This window comes from Pelodiscus sinensis, chromosome 1, assembly GCF_052426305.1.
Source record: "Pelodiscus sinensis isolate ZL-2025 chromosome 1, ASM5242630v1, whole genome shotgun sequence".
NCBI classification, from domain to species: Eukaryota; Metazoa; Chordata; order Testudines; family Trionychidae; genus Pelodiscus; species Pelodiscus sinensis.
Window position 1 is genome coordinate 136,179,152 of NC_143052.1, and position 24,452 is coordinate 136,203,603.

The 24,452-nt window shown below is 50.9% G+C and overlaps 2 protein-coding genes across 2 annotated transcripts in view; both read right to left on the reverse strand.

Moving 5' to 3' along the window:
- Nucleotides 1-18,643, reverse strand: part of LOC102458139 (antigen WC1.1-like) — a 55,359-nt gene extending 36,716 nt beyond the window's left edge. Inside the window, exons 1-2 of the mRNA XM_089771780.1 lie at nucleotides 18,527-18,643; nucleotides 9,559-9,873 (exon numbers count right to left, since the gene is read on the reverse strand). Coding sequence (XP_089627906.1) covers nucleotides 9,559-9,873; nucleotides 18,527-18,590 — 379 coding nt within the window. The 5' untranslated portion in view covers nucleotides 18,591-18,643. The remainder of the gene's footprint in view (nucleotides 1-9,558; nucleotides 9,874-18,526) is intronic.
- LOC149525640 (uncharacterized) overlaps nucleotides 1-24,452 on the reverse strand; it is a 238,290-nt gene that overhangs the window by 64,773 nt on the left and 149,065 nt on the right. The window lies entirely within an intron of this gene.

A 24,452-nucleotide genomic window follows, 5' to 3' on the forward strand; every position in this document is an offset into this window, starting at 1 on the left:
TATTTGAGATGTTTAGCACAGAGAACTTGTTGATGAATGATACAATGGAGTTTAATAGCTTTGCCTCCTTCTTTGATCACCTTGTTACAGATTAGGGTTGATAATCCACTTCGTTCACCAGCCATGGCAGGTGCCCCATCAGTAATAATCCCAGTAACTTTGTTCCAGGGCAGTTTCATGTTGTCTATGGCGGAACTAACAGAAACAAATAAATCTTTTCCTCTTGTTTGGTCCGTAAGGCTCTGGAGGTCAAGTAGCTCTTCAGTCACATTCATTTCATCGTCCACCCCTCTCATAAAAATCAGCAACTGAGCTGTGTCAGATAGGTCTGTGCTTTCATCACAGGCTATTGAAAAGAAGTCAAAATCCACTCCTTTGGACATCAACTGTCTCTTAATATCTGATGAAATCTCTTCAATTCTCCGTGCTACAGTGTTACGAGCCAGGCAAATGTTGGCAAACTCTTGCTTCTTCTCGGGACAGATATTCTCAACCATTTTCGTAACGCATTCTTTGATAAAGTCACCCTCAGCAAAAGATTTGCAATTTTTAGCAATTAACGTTGCCACCTCATAGCTCGCCCTTGTGGCATTTTCATTTGACTCACTGGCTCTTGTGAAAAATCGCTGTTGTGACATTAAAGCAGCTTCAAGTTGCTTCAACTTTTCACTGCGGTTGCGCCCTGTTAGCTTGTCGTATGTGCTATGTCTCGACTGGTAGTGTCTCTTGACATTAAATTCCTTATAAACAGCCAGTCTCTTGGCATATGAGACAAACACAGTGATTCCGTATTTCAGTGAAGAAATATCCACCTGTCCTGGATGCGGCGGCCCTCACTGTCAACTTTCCTTCTCTTATTTACAGTCGCCATTTTTGAAATTGACCAGCAGGAGAAGGGATCATGTGAGCGCAGTGCCAGAGGTTTTGGTCTAAGTGTGTTCGTCCGAGCACTAATACACTGCCCAACAAGAATTCTCTTGCTTTTGTGGCTGTGTGTGGTGAAGAGTCTAAGGATGAGCTCGGGAGTGTTCGCAGCTCCACATGCCCGAGCCCGCCAGGAAGCTGACAGCGCGCAGCGCCAATCACAGGTACTGAGACATTTCCCGATCTCTGCAGCTGCGGACCGGGAAAATGTCTCAGTACCTGTGATTAGCGCTGCACGCTGTTAGCTTCCCGGCTGGTTCGGGTACGTGGAGCTGCGTACACGCCCGAGCTCATCCTTAGTCCTGAGCGGCGCTCGGGGATTTGTTGGGGGCCATAAAAGATAGATATTGCCAAATTACCTGTGGGGCCGTATTAAACCGGAACACGGGCTGCAATTGGCCCGCAGGCCGGACTTTGGACATGCCTGCTGTAAGGTGTACGGAAAGACCAATCCTCCCCTCCAACCTTCAGCATGGGGTGGGGAACAACCTCCCTTTTCCCCGCTGCAAACGTGCAGCTCCAGCTGAGCCTCAGGTGCGGTTTTACAGAAAGGGGCACCAAAGGGTCTGTTGCTCTAGTACCTCTTTGTGTGTGTGCAGCTCCCTCCCCATGGCGCGATTCAGATGAGAGAGACTCTGTGCCATGCGCTTGCCAGGGGTGCAGTACAAGGCAGAGCACTTGTATTATCAGTGTAAGGGGATTGCTTGGACCCTTTGTAAGGGGATTGGTTGGCCATTTCCCACTCCCAAAGCACATGAGAAATCGGCCCTGAGATGACAGTCCCAAGGAGCAATGAGAAGAATCAAATGCTCCTGATTGACAGGGCAGGACGGCCAATGACAGGATCAGAAGGCCAGAGCTAAGGTGAGAGGAGGGGCCTGAGCTGAGCTGGGAGCAGAGCTTGGGCCATCCAAAGCCAGAGAGAATCAGAGAAGCACCCCAGGGAGATGCACTGGAGGCAGAAAGCAGCAGCAGTGTTTAAGCAGCAGCAGCACTGAAATTTAAGCAGCCTGGAGCTGGGTGCAGTGAGCAGCTGGGGAGAGCAAGGGGGACCCTTGACAGAAGCCCAGCGCAGGGAGACATCACCAGCCTAGGGACCTCTCATGCCAGACTTGGAGGGGAATCGTAACCTTGATGCAGGGTGGGTGAAAGTCCCTGTCATTTAGAGCCTAAAGACATGTGGCCACTGCCAAATCAAGTCTCTGACACGCAGCATCCCTGTGGCACAAATGCTGGGCAGGGGGCCTGGAATGTGTGAGGGACAGACTGTGAACTTCCCTCACATTCCTGCGATGGCTGTTTGTGGTGTCGTTGTGCCTACAGAGCAGGGTTACGTGCATTCCTGTTACCTTTCCCATTCTTTACAATAGTTGCTGTTTAATCTCTCTCTATATTTTAGAGATTTATGCGTCTGTCCTCTCGGAAGGTATGTTTACACTACCCCCCTAGTTCGAACTAGGGGGGGTAATGTAGTCATACGGAGTTGCAAATGAAGCCCGGGATTTGAATTTCCCGGGCTTCATTTGCATAAAGCCGGCCGGCGCCATTTTTAAATGCCGGCTAGGTCGGACCCCGTGCCGCGCGGCTACACGCGGTACGGACTAGCTAGTTCGGATTAGGCTTCCTATCTGAACTAGCTGTACGCCTGTTCCACGAGGCGTACAGCTAGTTCAGATAGGAAGCCTAATCCGAACTAGCTAGTCCGTATCGCGTGTAGCCGCGCGGCACGGGGTCCGACCTAGCCGGCATTTAAAAATGGCGCCGGCCGGCTTTATGCAAATGAAGCCCGGGAAATTCAAATCCCGGGCTTCATTTGCAACTCCGTATGACTACATTACCCCCCCTAGTTCGAACTAGGGGGGTAGTGTAGACATACCCTGAGTTTGTTTGTCTGTCTGTCTGCGAGTTGTTTGTTCAAAAACTCCCTCCTAAATGGTAAGAGTTAGGATCACCAAATCTGGCATGTGGCTTCCTCTTATCTCTACTTCAAGCCAGGTCAGAGCTGTGCCAGGAAAACAGGATGTGCCTGGAATTTGATTGTTTTCCATAACATGGAAAGGGAGGGGCTGAGCGGAGGAATGTGATACTGAAAGTCACCACTAATGGCAGTGAGCGCAGGGCAGAGATGTATCGCAGAGTGACCACTGGGGATGGGGCCAGCTGGGGATGGGGCTCACCATTTTACCTACCACCTACCTAGGTAAGTGCCCCCTCTACCCAAAGCCCTCTCCCCGGCCCTCAGCCCCAACGCCAGACCCATCACCGCAGCCCTCCCACCCAAGACCACCACCAGGGTGGGCAATGAAACCTTGACCCCCTACTGCAGGAGCCACAGCCCCTCCCCCTCCACCCCCCAGCACAGCTGGGCCACCCAGTGCAGCAGTGGCTGTCCAGCCTTCATAGTCCCCCATTCCACCTTGGTCCAGGTCTGGGGAGCGCCAGACTGTACAACCTTCCCCCCTGCCCCTGTACCAGGTGCAAAGAGCACTGGTGGGAGGCTGCCCGCTTCCCCCAGCTGTCCCCTGAGTCCTTCCCTTTAGCCCTAGGCCAGCCACCCCCTCCAGCCCCAACCTACCCACCGACAGACACACACACTCCAGCCCCAGCCTGGGTTTGGGGAGCTCCAGCAGGAGGCCTATGTGGCTCCCCCTTCCTCCCCCAGGCTGGACCCAGGCAGTGCCAGGTAAGTCTTCTGGTAATTCATATTTACACTGAACTGTAGGCAGGGCTGTCACTATTGATGCCAGGGCCCTACAGAGCCCAGCACTGGCAGCTCCCCCCCCTCCACTCCCCACAGGAGGAATGGCTGCTCTGCTGGGGACTGGGGGCGGAGGTGCCAGTGCTGGGGTGTGTAGGGCACCAGTGTTTGGCTGCCAACTCCCCCAGAACAAATGAGCCGTACACGTTGCCTCAAATGGCCTCTGGGCTGGTGGGTCAGGAGAGTCGCAGCCCACAGCAGGAGCAGGGAAGGGAAGGAGGCTGCCCTGTGGCCACAGGGAAGCAGGCAGGAGGGGCAGGGGGCAGTGAGTGGTGCAAGCGCAGGCCAGAGGACTCAGGAGCAAAGGGAGCCACCCACCTGGCTGAGAGAAGCGGCGCTTTGAAGGGGAAACCGCCACTTCTCTGCAGGTGCATCTGAACAGCTGCCGCCTGCTCCTCCCGAGTCCCCCAGCCCACACTGGTACCGCTCCCCCTGCCTGGAGAGCGGGGGATGGGCACAGCCCATGGGGGGCCAGATAACAGATGGGGTTGGAGGCCAGAGATGGCAAAGAGCCATCAGGCCAAGGTGGGGCAGCCAGGGGGATGGGGTTGGGAACAGCCAGTAACCATACGAAGCACCCAGCTGCAGGGGTGCCCCATAGAGCTGTGCGTTTTGTGTGTCGGTAGGGATGCTCCTCACTGTATGTAACAGTCAAGAAAGTGTCCATAGCAGAGAGAGCATCTCAGAGCGGGGACACCCCTCCTCTGTTCCTCAGGGACCACAGCAAGGTTGGGCACGAGCCACCAAGGAATCCTGAGCCCAGCCTTTTTGGTACTCTGCCGCAAAGGAGGGTGGAAGGGGAGCCCTCAGGTCAGGAAGGGCTCTGGGTAAAGTAAGTGGGAGCAGGGACTCAGATCCTTTTGCTGGCCCATTTCACCAGGGTAGTGTAAAAGCCAGTGTAAAAACTGAGTTAGGGAATTTACATCTGCAAAAGGCCAATATATTTTAAATCTGTAGAGTTTGAGAGTCCTGGCAATGACGTGTCTTTTTACTAAGGTTTTTTCCCCCATCTTCTTTATTTATTTTTAATTACTAGGAAAGTGCATGTAACACTCTCCACTTCACCTCCCACTCCTACCGCACAGAATTCAAGGTTTGTCACTGAAATTCTCAAAATCCAGGGAAAGGTTAAGACTAAACATTACCCCTAGCTCCAACTCCCAGGGAAACTGCTAAAACTTTTGGAATGATAGAAATATCCTTCTCTTCCTTGTGCTGTTTTCATAGGATTGTATGAAATGTTGAGCCAAGAACAATTTAAATACAACTTATAATGACCCCATAGTTCCAATGTAAACTACTGAGTCACCATAAATGCCTCCATGCCAGGTCTACAGGGTACCAGAGACTTTGTAATTTTCTATTAGTAATTGCTCCAAAATATGAAAATGTGAACACAGTCTGGGGAATTCTGTGGGCTAACTCTAATTCCGACAAAGTTGGAAAGATCCTCCCATTCCCTGGAGCCCTTAGAAAGAGCCTGGATTTTATTCTAAGGGTTATATCTTCTAAACTACCTCAGGGTATGTCTACACTACAAAGTTAATTTGAACTAACAGACGTTAGTTCGAATTAACTTTGATAGGTGCTACACTAGCGCTCCGCTAGTTCGAACTTAATTAGAACTAATGGAGCGCTTAGTTCAAACTAGGAAAACCTCATAGTACGAGGACTAAGCCTAGTTCGAACTTACTAGTTTGAATTAAGGGCTGTGTAGCCCCTTAATTCGAACTAGTGGGAGGCTAGCCCTCCCCAGCTTTCCCTGGTGGCCACTCTGGCCAACACCAGGGAAACTCGTCTGCCCCCCTCCCGGCCCCGGACCCCTTAAAGGGGCACGGGCTGGCTACGGTGCCCATGCCAGGTGCAAGTCTGCCAGCACCCAGCTAGCAGACCTTGCACCTGGCACGGCTCGAGCCAGCCACCTGATGCCCCCCAGCCCTCCCCCTCTTCCCGGGACCAGGCTGGCGGCTCCCGGGAGCTTGCCCAGGACCGCAAGAGGCGGGCACCCGCCTGGGCTAGTGCGGACATCGTGGACCTCATCCACGACCTCCGCACTAGGCACAGGAAAGTGGCCGTCTAGGGCAGGAGAGCTGACAGCCTGGCCACCCAGGAGCAGGTGTGCATGAAAATCAAGGTGGTCCAGTGAGACCCTCGACCCTGAGCCCTGAGCTTACAATGGCCGTCCTGGGTCAGACCAAAGGTCCATCTAGCCAAGTAGCCGGTCTGCCGACAGCGGTCAACCCTAGGGACCCTGGAGGGGATTTACCGAAACAATTACCAATCCATTTGTCTCGTCCCATCCCTCTCCAGCCTTCCACAAACAGAGGCCAGGGACACCATTTCTACTCCCTGGCTAATACCACTCCATTGACCCAGCCTCCACGAATTTATCTCACTTCTCTTTAAACTCTGTTCTAGTTCTAGCCTTCACAGCATCCTGCAGCAAGGAGTTCCACAGGTTGACTCTTTGCTTTGTGAAGAACAACTTTCTGTTACTCGTTTGAAGCCTGCTACCCATTCCTTTCCTTTGGTGTCCTCTAGTCCTTCTATTATGGGAACTAATGAAGAACTTTTCTTGATGCACCCTCTCCACCCCACTCATGCTTTTATAGACCTCTATCCTATCCCCCCTCAGTCTCCTCGGGTATGTCTACACTACAAAGTTAGTTCGAACTAACGGACGTTAGTTCGAATTAACTTTCATAGGCGCTACACTAGCGCTCCGTTAGTTCGAACTTAATTCGAACTAACGGAGCGCGTAGTTCGAACTAGGTAAACCTCATTTTACGAGGATTAAGCCTAGTTCGAACTTACTAGTTCGAATTAAGGGCTGTGTAGACCCTTAATTCGAACTAGTGGGAGGCTAGCCCTCCCCAGGTTTCCCTGGTGGCCACTCTGGCCAACACCAGGGAAACTCATCTGCCCCCCTCCCGGCCCCGGACCACTTAAAGGGGCACGGGCTGGCTACGGTGCCCGTGCCAGGTGCAAGCCTGCCAGCACCCAGCCAGCAGACCCTGCACCTGGCACGGATTGAGCCACCCACCTGATGCCCCCCAGCCCTCCCCCTCTTCCTGGGACCAGGCTGGCGGCTCCCGGGAGCTTGCCCGGGACCGCAAGAGGCGAACACCCGCCTGGGCTAGTGCGGACATCCTGGACCTCGTCCACGATCTCCGTACTAGGCACAGGAAAGTGGCCATCTAGGGCAGGAGAGCTGCCAGCCTGGCCACCCAGGAGCAGGTGTGCATGAAAATCAAGGGGGTCCAGTGAGACCCCCGACCCTGAGCCCTGAGCTTACAATGGCCATCCTGGGTCAGACCAAAGGTCCATCTAACCCAGTAGCCTGTCTGCCGACAGCGGCCAACCCTAGATACCCTGGAGGGGATGGACCGAAGACAGTGACCAAGCCATTTGTCTCGTGCCATCCCTCTCCAGCCTTCCACAAACCTTGGGTAGGGACACCACTCCTACCCCCTGGCTAATACCACTCCATGGACCCAACCTCCATGACTTGATCTCACTTCCCTTTAAACTCTGTTCTAGTTCTAGCCTTCACAGTCTCCTGCAGCAAGGAGTTCCACAGGTTGACTCTTTGCTTTGTGAAGAACAAATTTCTGTTACTAGTTTGAAGCCTGCTACCCATTCCTTTCCTTTGGTGTCCTCTAGTCCTTCTTTATGGGAGCTAACGAAGAACTTTTCTGTATGCATCCTCTCTACCCAACTCCTGCTTTTAGAGACCTCTATCCTGTCCCCCCTCCGTCTCCTCTTTTCTAAGCTGAAAAGTCCCAGTCTCTTTAGCCTCTCTTCATATGGGACCTGTTCCAAACCCCTCATCATTTTAGTAGCCCTTTTGGAACCCTTTCCAAGGCCAAAATATCTTTTCAGAGGTGAGGAGACCTCATCTGTACACAGTACTGAAGATATGGCATACCATAGTTTTATACTTCCCCTCCTCCTTCTTCCCCTGGCTTCCCCCTTCCAGCTCCCTCCTCCCAGGTTTCTACCTCCCCTTTCCCACCCTCTCTCTTCCCCACTCCCACCTCCTTTTCCCAGTCTCCCCCCCTCCCGTTTTGTTAAATAAAGAGTTTCTATTTTTGAACACACGTGTCCTTTATTTTTTACATCAGGAAGGGGGGCTAGGGAGGGTAAGTGGAAGTAGGTGAGGGAGGAATGGGATACGAGCCCCTGATGGGGAGGACTGGGGTGGTTCTGCGGGCTCCTCGGGGTGGAAGCTCTCCTGTGGCCTCCGATTGACCCCTCCGGATGGCAGCCTGCGGCAAGTGCAGCCGGGTTGATGGTTGAGTGCTGTGATGTGCTGAGTGTCGGCACTCAGGGCACTCCAAGACAGGACTGCTTTGCTGTCCCTCATCGAGGTAGAGAAGCAAGCGGGGAACCCTGAGAACTGTCTGTCTGGGGTGGGGATCGGGTCCCTTTAAGCACAGCCCTTGGCTAGCCTGAGGCAGTAGCTCCATACTCTTAAGTCCTAACCTGATGCCCTGCCAGCACTGCTTCCGGCCAGCCTTAACTTTGGTTCAGGGTCCACTCAATGTGGACATGCTAGTTCGAATTAGCAAAACACTAAGGGTATGTCTACACTACCCCGCTAGTTCGAACTAGCGGGGTAATGTAGGCAGACCGCACTTGCAAATGAAGCCCGGGATTTGAATTTCCTGGGCTTCATTTGCATAAGCGGGGCTCCGCCATTTTTAAATCCCCGCTCATTCGAACCCTGTGCCGCGCGGCTACACGCGGCATGAACTAGGTAGTTCGAACTAGGCTTCCTAGTTTGAACTACCGTTACTCCTCGTGGAATGAGGAGTAATGGTAATTCGAACTAGGAAGCCTAGTTCGAACTACGAAGTTCGTGCCGCGTGTAGCCGCGCGGCACAGGGTTCGAATGAGCGGGGATTTAAAAATGGCAGAGCCATGCTTATGCAAATGAAGCCCGGGAAATTCAAATCCCCGGCTTCATTTGCAAGTGTGGTATGCCTACATTACCCTCCTAGTTCGAAATAGCGGGGTAGTGTAGACATACCCTAATTCGAACTAGTTTTTAGGTCTAGATGCACTAGTTCGAATTAGCTTAGTTCGAATTAACTAATTCAAATTCAGTTAGTTCGAATTAGTGCTGTAGTGTAGACATACCCTAAATATCCTTTCTAAAAATCTGGCCTGTAGGCTCTGAGGATCAAATGTTTCACTGACAGACAATGCAGATTGGGCATCAAACCGCTGCTGGCCTCTTTGGAAATCCTATCAGAGAAATCACACAGAAGCTTTAAGCCAAAGCCAGTGGATCTAGGAGACAGACACGTTATTTGCAGATAGGCAAGTTTGCTAATTCAATGGGATTTTTTTAATTTTTTCCCTGACAATGCGTTTCCCAAGTATTTTTCTCCACAATGGCAGGTGCCAACCACGGCCACAGGACCCTGTGGGGCAGGCACGGCTAGTGACCTAATGAACAATCACATCACATGGAAACCTTCAGCATGAAGCTCCTGACTGGATCACGGATCTCCCCCAATTGAGCTCCCGCCCTGGCAGCAGGTCCCACAGCTGGGCTGAGACCCTCCCTGTCACTGGCTCACATTCAGCAAAGGAACCATAAAACAGGAGCCACTCAGAGGGAAGGACGAGGTAAATGCGACTGGGATCGTGGTAAATGCGACTACGAAACCACTTCCCAGTGACAGGGGGGTGGCCAGTGCCCGGGGAGGTGAGCCGTGATAGTTACAGCTCAGTATCAGCAACAGTGACAGGCCTGGCTCTGGCTTTGGTTCATTCCTTGCTAGGTCACAGGCCCAGGACACCCTCTGGGCCCAAGCCCTTTGGTCTCAGGGGACTGGCCGTTCAGGACTGAGGGGGCTGGTTCTTACCTGAACACGTCACTCCAGCATCCTGGCTGTGACCACAGTAATTCACACCCCATCCCAGATTCCCGCAGTCCCAGAGAGCAGACTCGGTACCATCACAGGAAACATCATCCAGCCAAATGGGTCCGGATCCTGGTCCAAACTGAGCTCTGCCAGGGGCGCTGATGGCAGCTCCACATCCCAGCTGCCTGCAAACCACCCCAGCGTCTTTAATGTCCCACTTATAATCACAGACCGTCCCCCACTGGTCCTGGTGTTTAACCTCCACTCTCCCGGCACAGGGGCTGCCTCCATCCGCCAGCCTCAGCTCGTCAGCACCTTCAAAGAGACACAGAGCAGGGTCAGTGTGAGCAGGGAGCCCTCCCAGCAACCCCTCAGCAAAGCCGGTGCCCAGCAGCCGGGATCCACCCGCAGAGCCAGGAGACTAGGACATGCCCAGAGCTGCCTTGTGGCTCCACCTCTTCCACCTCAGGCCTCACTCTTGGGCTGCCAGTGCTGCAGCTCCCGCCACGTTATCCCCACTCCGGCCAATTGGGGGCTGCATCTGTCCCAGGAGAACACGACAAACCTGCAAACTCCCAGAGTTTCCCTCATTCCCAACGGCGCCATCTCCTGCCCCCTCACTGGGGCTGCAGACAGTGAGATGCCGCCACATCCCTACAGTCTGTGGGTGTGTGGGAGGGAGGCTGCCCGGAGCTAGGCCGGCTACCCCCGGCTCGGTTTGCAATGGGACTGCAGCCCACAGGGGACGTGGCTGCTCCTGTGTGGCTCAGGGACTGGACAGGACCCAGGGACTGTGAGGGAAAGCCCAGGCCCCATGACAGGGGGGTGGGGAGTAGGAAGAGCAGGGAGCTGGGGCCAGATGGTAGAGATGGGGTTTGCAGTGCAGTGCAGCACAGGCGGTGTTGGGCAGGAGGGAGAAGTAGTGAGTGGTGGTGGGTCTGGAGCTGGGGGGGGCAGGAATGTAAGGTGGGGAAGAAACAGGCTTTGGAAAGGGGGTGCAGGAGGAAGGGATGGGGACTGAAATGCAGGAGGTTTGGGGTGGGGGGAGGCAAGAGAGGGGAGGGAGCCAGTTGGGGGGGGCGAGGAGAGGGGGCTTAAGCAGGGCTCATGAGAGAGGAGGGAGAGGTGGTTTGCAGTGTGGGTGGGTAGCAGGGAGACTGGGGGCAGGCACATGGGGGAAGGAATGGGGGGAGGAGACGGGGAGTGGAGAGAGCTCTCCGGTGGGATTCTGGAGCAGGGTGCAGGAGGGAAGGGGGGATAGAAAGAGGAGGAGCCAGGAGCTAGCTGAAGGAGGGGTGGAGGCAAAAGGAGGAGAGGGGAGGGGTTGTTAGAGAAGGAGGCAGGAATGGGGGGTCTGCAGTGGGGTGAGGGAGGAGGGGCAACTGGAGCAGAGTCAGGGAGGCGAGACAGGAAGAAGGAAAAGTCTGGAAAGGGGGCAGGAGGAAGGGGAAGGGAGTAGAAGCCATCGTGAGTGAGGGGCTCATGACAATGCCCCTGACTAATGGCTACATGCAGGGTCCCACTGTGCCCCCGAAACAGGCTGGTTGCAGTGGGGAGCAGATGACCAAGGGACAGCAGGTCTATGGAGCCTCCAAGGAGCTCAGAGAACAGGGCAGTTCACTGTGTTACACCAGGACGTGCCCAGACAATCCTGAAAGTTCTGTGCATCCCAAAGAAACCCCTTGGGTCTTGTCAGCACTCGGGAAAATGGGCTCTTTTCAGTGGAGTCAACTCAGTGTGTTCACTTGTGACAGGACCCAGGGCCGTGACACTGCTCTAGCGCACTCGCACACCCACCCACACACCCCCACACACACCCACTTCTGTTTCCCTGCATGTAGCAGAAACTAACAACAGCCGACAGTTTCCTTGCTCAGAAACCCCCCAGCCTGCCCCTCCACTGGGCCCCAACAGACTTTGCTTCTGTGCTGCCTTCTAGGATCTTGGTCATAACCCCTCCTATTGGCTTCTCCCTCCAACAGACACAGTCCAACTCAAGCATCCTGCCCATTCCCTGGCATAGCTCAGCCCTCGCATGACCATGTGCCCTGGGTCCTGGGCAATAGCCCCACACTTTCTGCAGCTGGGTTACTGCTACATAAAGGAATTTGATTGCTCCACCAGCTGAGCCTAAAAGAGAGCGCTAGGCACCCCCACTGGCTGTCACGATGTCTGTGATTTGCTTTCAGCCCAAAGTTATGTGACAGCAGCCGTCAACACCTTTGTGTGTAATGGCCACATTACACACTGCACCTATCATGTGCCTGCTTCACTTCTCTGGCCCAGCTTGGAAGAAGGACTTGACCCAGCTCTCCGAACACTGGTGATCCAGAGCTGGCTGTGGGTATGAAACCCACAGCTTTTGTCAATCCCTGATATTTCCTTATTTGTTTGCCTGAACCGAACATTGTACAGATTTGTTTTCCCAATATAGGTCAATAATTGTGAAACACGATCTCATGGACAAGCTGATGTAGAAGATCAGGGCCCAGGGAGGAAGACTGGGGCACCAGGGAAAAGGAGAAGCAACGACACAGTGATCTTCCCTCCATTGTGTATTTCCCCGCATCTTAGAGGGAGAAAAGACTGTTGAGAGTCTATGGGTTAAATTTAGAGGTGGAAGCAACAGCAACGATGTTGTGGTTGGTGTCTGCTACAGGCGACCGAATCAGGTGGATGAGGTAGATGATGCATTCTTTGGACAACTGAGAGAAGCTTTCAGATTGCAGGCCCTGGTTTTCATGAGCGACTTTAATCACCCTGACATCTGTTGGGAGACCAATACAGCAGGACACAGACCATCCAGGAAGTTTTTGGAGAATGTTGGGGATAACTTCTTGGTACAAGTGATGAAGAAACCGACCAGGGACCATGTGCAGCTTGAGCTGCTGCTCACAAACAGGGAGGAATTAGTAGGGGAAATACAAGTGTGTGAAAACTTGGGAAGCAGTGATCATGTGATGGTAGATTTCAGGATCCTGACCAAAGGAAGACAGAAGAGTAGCAAAATACACACCCTAGAATTCAGAAGAGCAGACTTGGACTCCCTCAGAGAACTGATGGGCAGGATCCCCTGGGATGCTAACATGAAGGGGAAAGGAATCCAGGAGAACTGGCAGTATTTTAAAGAAGCCTTATTAAAGGCACAGAAAGAAACCATCCTGATGCTCAGCAAGAAAAGCAAATATGGTAGGCCACCAGATTGGCTTACTGGGGACATCCATGGTGAGCTTAAACACAAAAAGGAAGCTTACGAGAAGTGGAAACTTGGACAGATGACTAGGGAGGAGAATAAATATATTGCTTGAGAATGCAGGTTAGTTATCAGAAAGGCGAAAGCACAACTGGAATTGCAACTGGCAAGGAATGTGAAGGGTAACAAGAAAGGTTTCTGCAGGCATGTTAGCAATAAGAGGGTGATCAGAGAGGTGTGGGACCCTTACTGGATGAGGGAGGTAACACAGTGACAGAAGATGTGGGAAAAGCTGAAGAACTTCAATGCTTTCTTTGCCTCTGTCTTCAAGGACAAGGTCAGCTCCCAGACTCATGCACTAGGCATCGCAGCATGGGAAGGAGGTGGACAGCCCTTGGTGGGGAAAGAAAAAGTTAGGAACTATTTAGAAAAAGTAAACATACACAAATCCAAGGGTCCAGATTTAAAGCATCCGAGGGTACTGAGGCAGTGGGCAAATATCATTGAGGAGTCTTTGACCATTATCTTTGAAAATTCATGGAGATCGGAAGAGATCCTGGATGACTGGAAAAAGGCAAATGTAGTGCCCATCTTTCAAAAAGGGAAGAAGGACAATCCAGGGAACTATAGACCAGTCAGCCTTACCTCAGTTCCCAGAAAAATCATGGAAGGGATCCTCAGCGAATCCATTTTGAAGCGCTTGGAAGAGGGGAAAGTTATCAGGAATAATCAACATGGATTCATTAGCCTTCCTAATCCGAACTATCTGTACACCTCGTTCCACGAGGCGTACAGATAGTTCGGATTAGAAGCCTAATCCGAACTATCTAGTCCGTGCCATGTGTAGCCGCGCGGCACGGGGTTCGCACTAGCCGGCTTTTAAAAATGGCGGCGCCGGCTTTATGCTAATGAAGCCTGGGAAATTCAAATCCTGGGCTTCATTAGCAAGTTCGGTATGCATACATTACCCCGCTAGTTCGAACTAGGGGGGTAGTGTAGACATACCCTAAGCTAGGAGGAGAGGTAGATACACTGGAGGGATAGGAGTGACCTGGACAGATTAGAGGATTGGGCCAAAGAAATCTGATGAGGTTCAACAAGGACAAGTGTAGAGTCCTGCACCTGGAACAGAAGAATCCCAAGCATAGTTACAGGCTGGGGATTGAATGGCTAAGTATAAGTTCTGCAGAAAAGAACCTGGGGATTACAGTGGATGAGAAGCTGGGTATGTCAACAGTGTGCCGTTGTAGCCAAGAAGGCTAATGACATATTAGGGTGCATTAGAAGGAGCACTGCCAGCAGATCTAGAGAAGTGATCATTCCCCTTTATTCGGCTCTGGTGAGGCCACATCTGGAATATTGTGTGCAGTTCTGTGCCCCCCACTATAGAAAGGATGTGGATGCATTGGAGAGGGTACAGCAGAGGGTGACCAAGATGATTAGGGGGGTGTAGCACATGACCTATGAGGAGAGCCTGAGGGATTTGGGTCTGTTTAGTCTGCAGAAACGAAGAGTGAGGGGGGATTTGATAGCAGCCTTCGACTTCCTGAAGGGAAGTTCCAAAGAGGATGGAGAGAGGCTGTTCACAGTTGTGATGGATGGCAGAACAAGGAGCAATGGTCTCAAGTTACAGTGGGGGAGGTCTAGGTTGGATATTAGGAAAAACTATTTAACTCAGAGTGTGGTGAAGCACTGGAATGGGTTCCCTAGGGAGGTGGTGGAATCTCCATCCCTAGAGGTGTTTAAGTCTCGGCTTGACAAAGTCCTGGCTGGGTTGATTTAGTTGGGATTGGTCCTGCCTTGGGCAGGGGGCTGGACTTGATGACCTCCTGAGGTCTCTTACACCTTTAGTATTCTATGATTTTATTTCTGTGTCTGGGTCATGTGAAGCAAACTCATAATTCCCACTGAAAATACCACACGTCTGGGAGATGATGCCCATTTCCTCATCAATGCAATACAACTATATTAGAGCTGAACAGGTCTTTGGCATCACTGTGTGACACTATCCCATAAATAGCTGCACAATCATGTCCCGCCCACACAGCAACACCTGTCCATGCCCTGCACTGTCCGGCTGATCACCAGGCTGGTGGCATGAGAGCATCCCTGGAACTGGGCAGGGGCAGCCTGTAGGGAATGAAACCAATGTGGCCACGAGCGGCACTGATCCAGCACCTCAGCCAGGCGGCGCCTGCTAGTCTGGCTTCACTCGACTTCAGCTGGGAATCGAAATGTCTCTGCTCCAGCAGGAATCCTGGAGGAAGGGGGAAAGTCCTTCCCGCCTCTTTCTCTGGTGCAGCCTGGCCATGGGTCCTCCCCAAACGCACCACAGGAAAGGGGGGTTTGTAGTGAGCCAAGTTTATCAACTTTGGGCTATTTTGGCCCTAATGCTGAAGTAAGTTCCAGAGTCCGGGAGTGCTGAGAGAGCCCTGCCAGGCAGCCACTCCTGACCTTTATAAGAGGGAGATCTTGCTTGGGGCCCCCTGCTGACCACCATTTCAGATTTTAGTGGGAGGGAAAGGTGACCTGTGCATGCTATGATGGGTGAGGGGAAGAAGAGAGTGAGAGCATGGGTCGGAGGGGTGAGGACTGAGGACTGAGGCTTCAGCAGTGTTACTGGGATACTCAGTACAACCCAAGCAGCAAATGGGAGGGGGGGGAACCAACCCCATTTGACCTCCCCCTGTCACACACACATACATGACCAGGGCTACTAAGACAAGGGAAAACTACTTTTTGGCAGACAACTTAGCAGTTAGCTGATGGGAGCACTGTATCTAATTCCTATATGAAAGAATGAAAATTAAATACATTTAGACCCACTGAGCTCTAACAGTAACATATTCTGACATCTTGTGGCAAGTCACTTAAGGGACACTGGTTAGCCTTCAAATTTTAATGTCTATTCTTACTTTGTTCCTAACTCTGTGGAGAGACACAGACCCCCCCATCAGGGTTCCTGGGCTCTAGCTCAGCTCTGGAAGGGGAATGGGGTTTAGTGAGTTACAACAAGCAGGGCAGATACATTTTGCATCTAAATAGGATAATTAGAAAGGCCATACTGGGTCAGACCAATGGTCCTTCTAGCTCAGTATCCTGTCTGCCAACAGTGGCCAATGCCAGGTGCTTCAGAAGGAATAACCAAAGAAGCATCATCATGATACATCCCCTGTCACCCATTCCTACCTTCTGGCAAACAGAGGCTTGGGACACCATCCCTGCCCATCCTGGCTAGTAGCCATTGATGGACCTACCCTTCTTGAACTTATTTTGTTCTTAATGCAGCCCTGTTATGCTTTGGGCCTTTCCACCATCTCCAGGCAAAGACTTCTACAATTTGATTGTGAAAAATAATTTATTCTGTTTGTTTTAAAGCTGCTGCCTATACATGGAATTGGGTGAGCATCTGGGGTACGTCTAGACTACAGGCTTCTGTCGACAGAAGTTTTGTCGACAAAGAGCGTCTAGACTACATTGAGTTCTGTCGACAAAGCAAGCTGCTTTGTCGACATGGTAGTGTAGACGCAAAGGACAGTTTACATGCAATAACACCTTCTGTCGACAGAAACTCTGTCGACAGAAGGCGTTATGCCTCGTAAAATGAGGTTTACCAGTGTTGACAAAACTGCTGAGTTCTGTCGACATTATGTCGACAGAACTCAGCGGTAGTGTAGACGCAGGTATAGTTTTGTCGACAAAAGTCCACTTTTGTCGACAAAACTCTGTAGTCTAGACACACCCCTTGTGTTATGTTAGTGAAGGAATAAATAACATTTCTTTATTCTATTTCCCTCACTGTTCATGATTTTCTATATCAGGGTTAGGAAACTTTTTTGGGTTGGGGTTGGCTGACCCATAGAAAACCCTGTCAGTCAGGAGGTCGTGGGGGCTGGAATGTGAGCACTGGCTTCCCAATGCTGGTGGGGGGAAAGAGCCCTGGCCCCAGGGGCTGGATCCAGGCAACCCAGGGACCACATCTGGCCCCTGGGCCTTAGGTTCCCCACCCTGTTCTAGATCTCTAACATATCCCCTCACCCTTTAGTCATTTCTTTTCCAAGTTGAAAAGTCTCAGTCTGGTTAATCACTCCTCATATGGAAGCTGTTTCTTACCCCCTAAACATTTCTGTTGCCCTTTCTGTATCTTTTCCAAATCCAATAGATCTTTTTTTAGACGGGGTGGCCAGATCTGCAAACAGTGTTCAAGATGTGGGCATACAGGGTGTGTCTCAACTACATGGCTCTGTTGATGGAGCCATGTAGATTAGGCTGATCTGCAGAGGGAAATGAAGCCGCGATTTAAATGATCGCGGCTTCATTTAAATTTAAATGGCTGCCACGCTCTGCTGACCAGCTGATGATCAGCTGTTTGTCGGCAGATCGGGGCAGTCTGGACGCGCCGCAGTCTACAAGGAAGCCTGGTTTCACGAGGCATACCTGCACCGGTCGACAAAGGCTTCCTTGTCGATCACGGCGCATCCAGACTGCCTCGATCTGCCGACAAACCGCTGATCATCAGCTGGTCGGCAGAGCGCGGCAGCCATTTAAATTTAAATGAAGCTGCGATTATTTAAATCGCGGCTTCATTTCCCTCTGCCGATCAGCCTAATCTATATGGCTCCATCGACGGAGCCATGTAGTTTAGACACACCCACAGTGACTTCTTATAAAGGTAATATGGCCTTTTGTCTTATTATCTATTCCTTTCCTAAAGACTCCTAATATTCTGTTAGCTTTTTAATTTGTAGACTTCCACTGCACATTGAGCAGATGTTTCAGGGAACTATCCACAATGATTCCCTGATCTCTTTCTTGAATAGTAACAGCTATTTTAGACCACATCATTTTTGTATGTATAGTTAGGATTATATTTATCCATGTGCATTACTTTGCACTTATCCACACTAAATTCCATCTGCCCTTGCATTGCCCAATCACCCAGTTTTGTGAGATCGCTTTGTAACTCCCTGCAATCAGTATTGGACTAGTCCCTGTTCCTGCCATTTTCAAGAACATTTGCAAATTTAACAGCGGTGCTCTGAATGCAGATCCCATCCACACAACACTCATTACTACTCTTTTTCTTCCCTATGTTTTAAGTACCTGGCAATGTTTTCATGATGATCTAATAATCCTTCAATTACGTGAATGCCCAGCCTCTTGTTATTCTTAATCACCTGCCTCACTCTTTTATAACAAACTCCCTGCCCCAAAGGCAAAGCTGCAAGCAGCTCAAACTCTGTTGCAGTTAAGACCTGCCTCTGGAGCCAGGGCATGTAGCTTTAAGCAGAGCTCAAATATGAAATCCAGGGGTTCCAACTTGGGATGGAGGGGGGGCTACTGTCCCCTCAATCCTCCATAAATGGCACCCCTGGTGTCCATATGGCGCGGGCAGAGAGGTGACCCCACAGGAAGGCTGGTCTAAGCTCATATAGGGGTTTATAAATCCAAGGCAACACCCCAACCTCCACCCAAAGATGGCGCCAGTGCAGACTCAGCAGCGCTGCTGTCACATGCTCCCCGCGAAATGCCCTGCTCAAACCATGAGTCACTGAAATTGCACCAGCTTCATTCTCTGGTGCAAGGTGCAGCCCCACATGGAGGTCACTGCAATAGCCCAGTGAGGTAACAAGCGCGGGGGGCATTGTGTCAAAGTTGAATCCCCAAAGTTCACAAACTCTGGGCCAGACACAGATGAAAAAAAGCTGCCGGTAAAAGTCACCACCCCAATTCCAGTTTGCCCAACTCCCCACGTACAGCACAGAGGAGATTTACCTGCTGTGTCCTGAACTGGGATGAGAAGAAGCCACAGCAGCAGCGTGCAGAGATGTCCCTTCATAGCCAGCCTGACTTGCTGCACTTGCTGTCACAAAACACCTGCCAGGGCTCCTGTATCTCGCAAGTGACAACAAAGCCGTGGAAGGGGAATATATAGATTCAGGGGCTGGCATCAGCTGGGGAAAGGAGCCAATGGCAAACCCACCTGCCTTTTTAGTTATTATCAGTGGTTTGATCTGTGACTTTAGGCAGCTAAACCAGCCAATAACACTCAAAAGCAAGAAACATCACCATATATGAGTGATGAGCCCCCTCCTGACGTCAGGTTTGCCAGCGTCTCAGATCATCCGGTTACCTCCAGTCTCCGGTGCGGGAAGGAAAAGTGCTGAACAAACTGTGTCCGTGCTGCTTCTCACCCCAGTAGATTCTATACTGTGTTAAACATCATTTGGGAGACGTTAGAGGCTGGTAGAGATAGTTTTGGAGGTAGTTTATAAACTGTGGAAGAAATCCCATGTGCCAAAGGGGACCATTACAGCACACACTCTGCGTGTGGGACATGGCCACTTGCAGACAAGGACCATTCATTAGATCCAGGTTGTACCACTCAAGGCAGCTGTTGTACAAGCAGAATTGCCCAACACCATCTGAAATGCTGGTAGCTTTACGAATAGGCTGTGGGGTTTCCTGCCTGGACCGTTATCCTTAGGGACATAGACAGAGACTAGGGCTTCCTAAGTGGCCATGGGCCTCTCTCTTGAAGCAGCAGGGAGTCCTGCATTCACCAAGCCCATCAGTGCTGTCAGGAGTGTGTGTGTGGGGGGGGGGGGTCTTTGAAAGCAAGTGTACTGTGTTCTTGGGACACAGGCAAAGGGACATGGCAGAGAGTAATGACAGGCTACCACCACCCCCACCTCAGGCTCTTCCTAAAGAAACCTGTGGCAAGTGCTTTGATGAAGGGAAACGTCTTTGACCCTTTACCTTTACTTCGTCCCCTACACTTCTCTTTCTGTCTGTCTGCACCTGATCCTCCTTCTAACCCCTCCTTCTCACTCAGCTCAGGTGTGATTCCAGCAAAACCCCCAGCAAAGAGCAGCTTAGCAGGTGAAAGGATGTGCCTCTTCCTTCTCTCTTCTTAAGCTATGTCTAGACTGCAGAGCTTTTCTGGGATATCGGAGGTATCCCGCAAAAGCTATGCCACGTCCAAGGAACAATTTCCAAAAAAGCGGACAAATTCTTTAGCCATCCCTGTATTCCTTGTTCTACAAGGAAGAGGGGATGTGCTGAAAGTGAAGGGTTTCCCAATATTTGGCAAAGTGTAGTAGGGCCAAATTTCAGAAAATCCTCTTTAGAAAGAAAAGCGGAAAAAGGTACACAATTGTGGTTCACAATTTGTGTATCTTTTTCCTGGCTTCTCTTTGCAGTGTAGATCTAGCCTTATTTTACCTTTGCCCCAGCCCCAACCCTGCCATTGCCCCACACTCTGCTTTCTATGATAAGAAAACTGGAAACTGCACCAATCAGCACCTTGTGAATTTGTTTCTGTGCTATTATTAATACATAATAATAATAAATCTACTGCTATATTCAGGGCTCACCGAACTGCAGCGAGCCCTGCTCGCCAGCCACGCTATCCAGCGATCTGTGCATGCGCAGATCACCTGAACCCAGCTCTTCCGGGTTACAATCTATTCACCACGGGCAAGTAGATTGTATAATTTGTCAAGCCCTGGCTATATTGCTAAGAGATTTAGGGTACGTCTACACTAGCTCATTAGTTTGAGCTAGGTAGGCAAATGAGGGCAACTGGAGTTGCAAATGAAGCCCGGGATTTAAATATCCTGGGCTTCATTTGCATGTTCCTGGGTGCCGCCATTTTTAAATCCCCCTTAGTCTGAACTCCGTGCCTGCGGCTACACGTGACACGGAGTAGGTAGTTCGAATTAGAGATCCTAATTCGAACTACCATTACTCCTCATTCCATGAATTAGGATCTCTATTTCAAAATACCTACTCCATGCCGCGTGTAGCTGCGGGCATGGAGTTCGGACTAAGGGGGATTTAAAAATGGCGGCGCCCGGGAAGATGCAAATGAAGCCCGGGATATTTAAATCCTGGGCTTCATTTGCAACTCCAGTTGCCCTATTTTGCCTACCTAGCTAGAACTAACGAGCTAGTGTAGACATACCCTTAAAGAAGAAAGAAGCAGGCTTCAACAGTTAAAAAATAAACTGAACTCTCTTAGGGCATATCTACACTAGGAAATTATTTCAAAGTAAGTAAAATCAACATCAGAACTCCCGATTTAACAAAATCAAAATAGCATGTCCACACTACAGGGAAGCATCAAAATTAGTTAGAATTAGTCTGAAATATCACGTCCACACTGGTTGGAGCCTGCTTCAGTCTTAGAGCCCCTGGAAGCACTCTGGGGATGGCACCAGGAGGGTGGGTACTTCCTGTGGCTGCTTGGTCAAGAAAGCAGAGACACATGTTTTCAGGGGCTCCTCACTATGGCCACGTCTCACATGCTGCTCCTCCACTGCCTCCTCCCTTGCAGGACACGAAAGGGACGCAGTGGGATCTGGTTGCCCTTGTGGTGCAACAGCACTCACAGCATGGAGCTGGAGCTACTGCAAAGCAGTGCCACGCTCATGGGCCTCATGCTGCTCCTCATGGCACAGCACTTCCAGACTGCCTGCATGCTGCTCCAGGGGAACATGGACCAGCCTAGACCACAGGTCCTGCTCACCCAGGTCCTGGTGCTCCTGCTGCTGCACACGCTCCTCATTCCCCTGTGTCATTAGTCAGGTCACCCAATGAGTGCCTCACAGGTCTTCTGCTCCGTTATGATGATAAACTTTTGGCTGCGTGTGTGTATGCGTGTGTTTGCTTGTCTAATGCATTAGCCATGCACAATTAATTAACAAGACAGACTCCTGACAGAGCCCCCAGAGACCACTAATCAGACAAAGATCAAAAGCACCTGATTAGGTTTATTGCCAAGCAACAGACAATAACTGTTCTCAGCAAACAGACTCGTTGCTGAACCACTACACCTATGTAAGCCATGACAATGGACTATCACCCAACTAAGCACCCTGGATTCTAGCTCCCCTCCCCCACGGTCAGTCGACGATCACCCTTTGAGATGCACTTTTATACAGGCGTACAAACAATATACAACCTATATCAGGTTGCCACCCTCTGTTAGGGTATGTCTACACTACCCCCCTAGTTCGAACTAGGGGGGTAATGTATGCATACCGAACTTGCTAATGAAGCCCGGGATTTGAATTTCCCGGGCTTCATTAGCATAAAGCCGGCGCTGCCATTTTTAAAAGCCGGCTAGTGCGAACCCCGTGCCGCGCGGCTACACGCGGCACGGACTAGAAAGTTCGGATTAGGCTTCCTAATCCAAACTATCTGTACACCTCGTTCACCTCCCAGGCGTTTTTTAAAGAGGTGCTCTGCTATGACCCCTCCGGAATGGGTTGTATGGTATGTGCCTAGCACCTTTTGGCATTCTCTATGCTTGGCTGTGTTTGTACTATTTCTCTGTAGCCAAGCCTCTTTCCTGCTTGCACTTTCACTAAGCCAAAGTATTGCTCACTAGATTTCAGGCCTGATAATTTTATGTTACAGACCCTTATCTTGGCTCTGTGAAATGCCACTTCAAGTGTCAGGAAACTAGTTGGGACTGGAGGGACCAGATCATCCTGCAGTGACTTGATGACCAGCAATAGTTGCAGATCTTCTGCATGTGGAAGGCCTCCTTCTTCAAACTCTGCAAGTAACCTCTCCCCTGCCCTCAGGTGAGAGGACACTCAACTGAGACCCTCTATCCTTGTGCAAAGGCATGTTGTCATCAGCCCATGGAAGCTCACCATGCTGGACAGCTACTGCTCCATCAGGAACAAGTTCAGTGTGGGGAAATACACTGTAGATTTCCTGACACCAAACTGGTTACCAACAGAGTGGGATGATGATGATGATAATGATGATCAGTAAGTCAGGACAATGAAACTATTCGACTATTAAAGTTATAGATTTAAAAACACCAAGAGTTGTAACAGAATGGCCTAAGCAGTTTTCTGGATCACTGATGTTAATTTTCAATAACTCTTGGACAATTGGGGAAGTTCCAGAAGACTGGAAGAAATGTATGTAAGCATGGTCTCTTGCACTGGCTAATAGGGGAGGAGTACTGAAACCCTTTACATGGGTCTGTTTCAAACACTGCAAAATGGTCAGAACAGCACAATTATTGGAACACAAAGCTGCATGTCCAGTATTCCTGGTGGTGAAATTGTTCTGTCAGTAGGATCTTCTCCTGCCCTTGGCAGAACATGTTGCCCACATAGTGCGTGGGTTGCATGGGGTGGAGGGTTGGAGCTTTTCTTTGACTAGCCAATCCCAGAGGTTTCCGGGAGTGCACTGTCCACAGGATGTGGTACTATGGAGAAGGTCCTTAGAGCACTGGAGCCGATACTTCTCCCTGTCCAGCTGATACTGGAGGTGGAGGCTGCACTGTGTGGCCACCAGATTGAGAAGCCAGTCCAGCAGGTGTCTGGGACAGTGGAGGTACGTCTACACTGCATATTTATTTTGGAATAACTACTCCAGGAGAAATATTCCAAAAAAGCTTATTTCAAAATAACGAGTCTACATAAAAAATGCTCATCAAAATAGCACTTATCTCTTTTGAAATAGAGCATTCACACTGATTGGATGCTGAATCACATTTAAGGCCACCACTTCAGCCAGGGCATCAGGATGTAGTTACTTCCTGGAGCTGCTGCCTGAGGTTATCTGAGGCGTGTACATAAAGGTGCCCATCAGTACAGCCATTTCTCAGGTTCTTCTCCTTTGCCTACCTCCTTGAGGGACAGCAAAGCTTTGCAAACACCTCAGCACTAGCTGCCTCTGGGATCTCAACGGCCCTTATCTCTGCACTGTTCTGCACTGATTAGGCCTCAGTTGGAGTATTGTGTCCAGTTCTGGGCTTCACATTTTGAGAAAGATGTGGAGAAATGGGAGAAGGTCCAGAGAAGAGCAACAAGAATGATTAAAGGTCTAGAGAATATGAGCTATGAGGGAAGACTGAAAGAATTGGGCTTGTTTAGTTTGGAAAGGAGAAGACTGAGAGGACATGATAACAGTTTTCAAGTATCTAAGGGTATGTCTACACTACAAAGTTAGTTCGAACTAACGGACGTTAGTTCGAACTAACTTTCCTAGGAGCTACACTAGCGCTCTGTTAGTTCGAACTTAATTCGAACTAGCGGAGCGCTTAATTCGAACTAGGTAAACCTCATTTTACGAGGATTAAGCCTAGTTCGAACTAGCTAGTTTGAATTAAGGGCTGTGTAGACCCTTAATTCGAACTAGTGGGAGGCTAAGGCTTCCCAGGTTTCCCTGGTGGCCACTCTGGCCAACACCAGGGAAACTCTATTGCCCCCCTCCCGGCCCCGGAGCCCTTAAAGGGCCACGGGCTGGCTACACAGTTTACGCCAGTTGCAAGGCTGCAAGCACCCGTGCCAGCAGACCCTGCACCTGCCACACCATGAGCCAGCCACCCGAGGACACCCAGCCCTCCACTGCTCCCCAGGACCAGCCTGGCAGCTCCCAGGAGCCTGCCCGGGAGCGCAAAAGGCGGGCGCCCGCTTGGTCAAGTGCGGAGATCGTGGACCTCATCGAAGTTTGGGGGGAAGCCTCCAATGTCCACGATCTCCGCACTAGCCACTGGAATGCGGCCGTCTACAGCCGCATGGCTGCCAGCCTGGCCGCCAGGGGCCACCAGCACAGCCGGGTGCAGGTCCGGTGCAAAATTAAGGACTTGCAGCAGTCCTACTCCCGGGCCTGCCTGCCAGGGGCCGACCCGGAGGCCTGCCCCCACTTCCACGCCCTGGACCGCCTCCTG